Raw genomic sequence first — 5,278 nt, forward strand, 5'->3', positions numbered from 1 at the left:
TCTCTCTGCCCCCCCCCATGCTTTCTCTGTCTCTCCCTCTACTCTCCTTCTCTATGTCAAAAATAAACATTAAAAATTTTAGGCAAAATAAAATTAAACTTAAAAAGAGAACAGCCATCAATTGATAAAGGTTGAATGCTTAGTACTGATGCACATGTGGAGATAGAGCAATTACCATACGTGTTCAATGTTGACACAAAACTTAAAATTTTAGTGCAAGAATACATATTTCCACACAACTAGATGCTCAGTATACACATTACACATTTTAAAGACAAAAGACCACAAGACATTGTCCTTATTGAAGATACTCCAAATGTATAACATTCACTGATATATTGACACACACACACAGGGCCCTATCCAGTTCCTGAATGAATCTTGAGAAAGCGGGGGCAGGATTTTGACAGCCTCAGTGCCAGGACTGAATCACTACTGCTTTCATGATGCTTTCGTCTCATAGGTCTGAGCCGACTTCAGATATAGGAGAACAGGCCCCCAATGACAATGGAGGATATCATGTTCCTCACACTGCTGGTAGGAAGGAAAACTGGTGCATCCACTCTGGAAAACAATATAGAGGCTCCTCAAAAAATTAAAAATAGAACTGCCCTAGGACCCAGAAATTGCATGACAAAATATTGATTCAAAAGATACAATTAGGCCGATTCAAAGGGACACATGCAGCCCAATGTTTATAGCAGCACCATCAACAATAGCCAAAATACGGAAAGAGCCCAAATGTCCTTTAAGAGATGAATGGAAAAAGAAGATGTGGAATATGTATACAATGAAATATTACTCAGGGATCCAAAAAATGAAATCATTCCACCTGCAACAACATAGATTAAACTAGACTATATTACACTAAGTGAAATTAATCAAAGATAAACAAATATCACATGACTTCACTCATATGTTAAATATAAGACACAAAACAAGTGAACATAAAGAAGGGAAGCAAGAATAATATAAAAACAGGGAGGGGGACAAAACATAAGAGACTTTTAAATACAGAGAACAAACTGAGGCTGCTGGAGGGATTGTGTATGGGATGATGGGCTAACTGGGCAAGGCGTATTAAGGAGGACGCTTATTGGGATGAGCACTGGGTACTATACATGGGAGATGAATCACTGGAATCTACTCCTGAAATCATTATGCACTGTATGTTAACTAACTTAGATATAAATCTTAAAAATTAATAAAATAAAAAACAAAATAAAGGCTACAACATCACATTCACTTGTTATGGGATGTTTATTTTTATTAATCATTCAGAATTGTGTAACAGTTATTTCTTACTGAGATGGCTACTTGTGAAGATAAGACATATAGAGATTTTTAATAATAAACATACAAGTTTTATTTTTTTCTTTAAGTTTCCTCCTGCTGGATCCAAGAAATCTGCACAGAATATGGGAATCCTGGGAAATAGTGTTTGTTCCCCATATTTTTGTTGTTTTTTTTTCATAATATTTTATTGTCAAATTGTTTTCCATACAACACCCAGTGCTCTTCCCCTCAAGTGCCCTCCACCATCACCACCACCTGTCTTCCCCCCTTTCCCCTCCCCCCAACCCTCAGTTCATTCTCAGCTTTCAATAGTCTCTCAAGTTCTGCATCCCTCTCTCTCGTAAATGTCACTGCATTCAGATATATGGGGCCCTTGGAAGCTGTGAGATATAAAAGCCTTGATCAGTTGAAACCTGGATAAAAGAATCTGAAAATGGTATGAAGAGAGGATCTAAATATATTTTTCCGTTTAAAACTTCTCCTGCATTACTATAGGTAAAATGCGTAGAATATGAAAAAGGACTTGGGTCATGTACTGCTCATATATGATAAAGTCCGCAAATGTCAATTAATGAACGGGTTGGCTCACAAACTGAAAATAATTAATGTGCATACCTCATATTGGTGTTTCTCTGACTTTGCAGAAAATTACATGTAAGCATCAGCTGGGCGAGTTCCCAGTGTCATTGGCAGGTATGCATCACACCCTTCCCCTCTGTGACATGAGTTCTACATAAAAGCACTGTCACACCTGTGAGGTCACACTAGGGCCTAATATCTTAATGGCTTTATCAATTTTGATGTTAGTAGGTTTTTTCAACCTGGAAGTTTTTTGCACTGTTGCCCCATGTACTTCTGTGAAAACCCTGTGGTACAGTCAACATATGGATCTTCTATCATAGCCATTATCAAAATGCAAGAAAAATAGATATGCCTCCAACAATTGCTAGAAAATACTATATATTAGTATTTCTGGGGAACCTGGGTGGCTAAGTCAGTTAGGCATCCGACTCTTGACTTCAGTTCGGGTCATGATCTCACAGTTTATGAGTTCCAGTCTCACACTGTGCTCTGTGCTAGCAGCTTGGAGCCTGCTTGGGGTTCTCGGTCTCCCCCTCTCTGTTCCACACTTGCTCTTGCTCATGGTTTCTAAATAAATACATACATACATACATACATAATAAAACAAATTTAATATATTAATATTTCTGACACTGTAAGAGATGTTTATATTCTCATGTTGCTGTGGTTTTATTGTATGTGTGTAGATGTATTTTGGCAATTAGAAAAAGAATAGTATTCCCAAAAGGGGTTGAAATAAGAAAAATCTGTGGAGCTTTTTGAAATAATAATATGATGCAGATGTCGTGAGGCCATTAAGTCAGCATCTCTGGAGGCTGTAATGAATCCATGAATTCAGAGTTTGAACATTCACTTGAATAAAAGAATGAGATAAGCATATTCCCTTGAGAGTGGTCTGGGGAAATGTTGGATGACATGTGCAGGACACAAAATCTTAAAAGCTCCCACATTCAAAGTCTTCCATCACAGGGTCTTACCCCTAGTCATCTGGAGTCATAGCCGCGACAGAAAACTTTCTTTATTGCTCCCATCACATCCTTGTTCCACAGGGTATAGATGAAGGGGTTGGCCATGGGGATGATGATGGTGTAGAAGAGAGAAACTAACTTGTCCTGATCCTGGGAGTGGCTGTTGCTGGGCTGCAGGTAAGCATAGATGGCCGTGCCGTAAAACAGGGAGACCACTGTGAGGTGGGACCCACATGTTCCAAATGCTTTCCTCTGCCCTGCAGCTGACTTTATTCTCAACACTTCCCTGACAATCTGACTGTAGGAAAACGTGATTAATGCCACAGGAATCAGGAGAATGATCACATCAACAAAGAAGATCTCAGAGTCATTCCCAGTGGTGTCAACACAGGCAAGCTTGAGCAGTGGGGGGACCTCACAGTAGAAGTGATCTATTTTATTTCTCCCACAAAGTGGTACAAGAAAGATGAGCACCGTCTGCAATGAGGAGTTGGTAAAAGCAATGAACCATGATGCAGAAGTCATCAGGGCACAGAGACGAGGGTGCATGATCACCATGTAGTGCAGGGGCCTGAAGATGGCTGCATAGCGGTCAAATGCCATCACCCCTAGGAGGATGCATTCTGTGCATCCCAACCCTAGAGAGAAGAACAGCTGAGTTACACAGCCACCAAAGGAGATGGACTTGTCTGCCCCCCTGAGATGGACCAGGAGCTGAGGGACAGTGCTGGTCGTGTAACACAGGTCCAGAAAGCTCAGGTTGGAGAGGAAAAAGTACATGGGAGTGTGAAGGTGTGGGTCCAGGCGGGACAGTGCAATGATGGTTGTGTTTCCCAGCAGGGTGAGTAGATAGAAGATCAGAAGAACCACAAAGAGGACTCTCTCCAGTTGAGGCCGGTCAGAGAAACCCAGCAGGATAAACCCAGTGAAAGAGCTGCCATTTTTCTGTTCCATCTTTTTGTACCATGTGTTTCCTGTCAAGATCAAGTATTTAACAATTTTTAAAGGTATATTCTAAGTAATCAAAAGTTACCAGTGGGTGGATATATTATATTAAAAGACATGGCTATGGAAATGTATCAGTAATTACTTTAATAAGTGATGTACTCTTTGAAACTGAAACCACTTAACCAATATAATTCCACATTATTGCCAAAAGTAAATTATTAATATATAACATAAGAAAATCAATTCATAGACCTTTTGTTTGCATCAGTCACAGGTACAAAAGTTCTTTCAGTCTGATATTAATAGGATGTAAAGTACTTTGAATATATATAGGTATTTTAGAGAAAATGGTGATGAGGGAAAAAGGGGAAGTGAAATCAGAAAGAATAGGAAAGAGATGCAGAGGCAGATCCATTATTTTAAATATGTATCTCAAAATTCTACACAACTAGATTTGCACATGCCTTACATGCAGTACTTTATAATACAACATAATCTCTACAATGCAACTGGAGATAGGAATTTATGACCTACCATGTACTTATATAAAAAAAATTCAGTTACATTCAAAATATGACTAGATCTGCAAATAAATACATATTGGGATTTTTTCCCTGTGGTAGTACAACAATTAAATAATCAGAGAGAACCAGAATATACCACTCTTCAATTACAGGGTTAACTTTTGCTCTAAAGATGCTTAAAATTACCATTTAACAGAAACTCCAAAAGTTCATTGGCTGCATCAAATCAGTTAAAATCAGAACTCTAAAATCCAGGCCCAACATTTTCCTCTTCCTTCTATAGATTGGTTACATACATCAACTAGTGGCTGAAAAATTCCTGAAAGATGTAGGATTATTTCCTATCAACATTCTAATCACACACATAACAGAAAACATTTTAAAAATTACTCAAGCATGTAATTCTGATACAGACTGTAATGATTTACATTGCTCCCTATGATAAAATAAGTAATAGAAAAACACACAGAGCTAAAGACAAAAACACCCTCACAGCAATGACAGGTCAAAGCACTATAATACAAAACTTAATGTATACAATGAAAGGCATAAACAAAACATTATATTGATATTACACAAAATTTCTGACATCCATCCATATTAGGTTAATTATTACCTTTCTGGACCCTACCTTGTAAAGTTAGTGACACTGGACCAAATACATTGCCAGATATAAGACTAGGTGATGACCATTTTCATCCAATGCCTACGACTGAAGAAGAAGAATACTTATACATTGACCAAAGAGGCATCAGAAAATAAGGATTTCAGTTCTACTATATTCAAATCATTGGACATACAGTACATTTTTTTATTCTTCTAGGACTTTTAAAATCTGAATCTTGTTTGAGGTTGGAACCACTGAGGAGTGAAAAAATGGTACAAAATTGGCATAAGATAAATGTTCATAAAAATTGAAAAAAGAATGTGATGTTTCACACTAATTTATACTACCTTTTC

General features: G+C 37.8%; 1 protein-coding gene across 1 annotated transcript; it reads right to left on the reverse strand.

Annotated features, from left to right (window-relative positions):
- Positions 1-2,470: 2,470 nt before the first annotated feature.
- LOC115284856 (putative olfactory receptor 2B8) lies at positions 2,471-5,029 on the reverse strand. Its single transcript, XM_029931325.1, has 2 exons — positions 4,950-5,029; positions 2,471-3,820 (listed from the first exon to the last, which is right to left on the reverse strand). Exon 2 carries the CDS (start codon positions 3,798-3,800, stop codon positions 2,862-2,864), a length of 939 nt encoding a protein of 312 aa, XP_029787185.1. The 5' UTR covers positions 3,801-3,820; positions 4,950-5,029; the 3' UTR covers positions 2,471-2,861.
- Positions 5,030-5,278: the final 249 nt, after the last annotated feature.

The sequence above is a fragment of the Suricata suricatta genome, unplaced genomic scaffold (assembly GCF_006229205.1).
Source record: "Suricata suricatta isolate VVHF042 unplaced genomic scaffold, meerkat_22Aug2017_6uvM2_HiC HiC_scaffold_237, whole genome shotgun sequence".
Lineage (NCBI taxonomy): Eukaryota > Metazoa > Chordata > Mammalia > Carnivora > Herpestidae > Suricata > Suricata suricatta.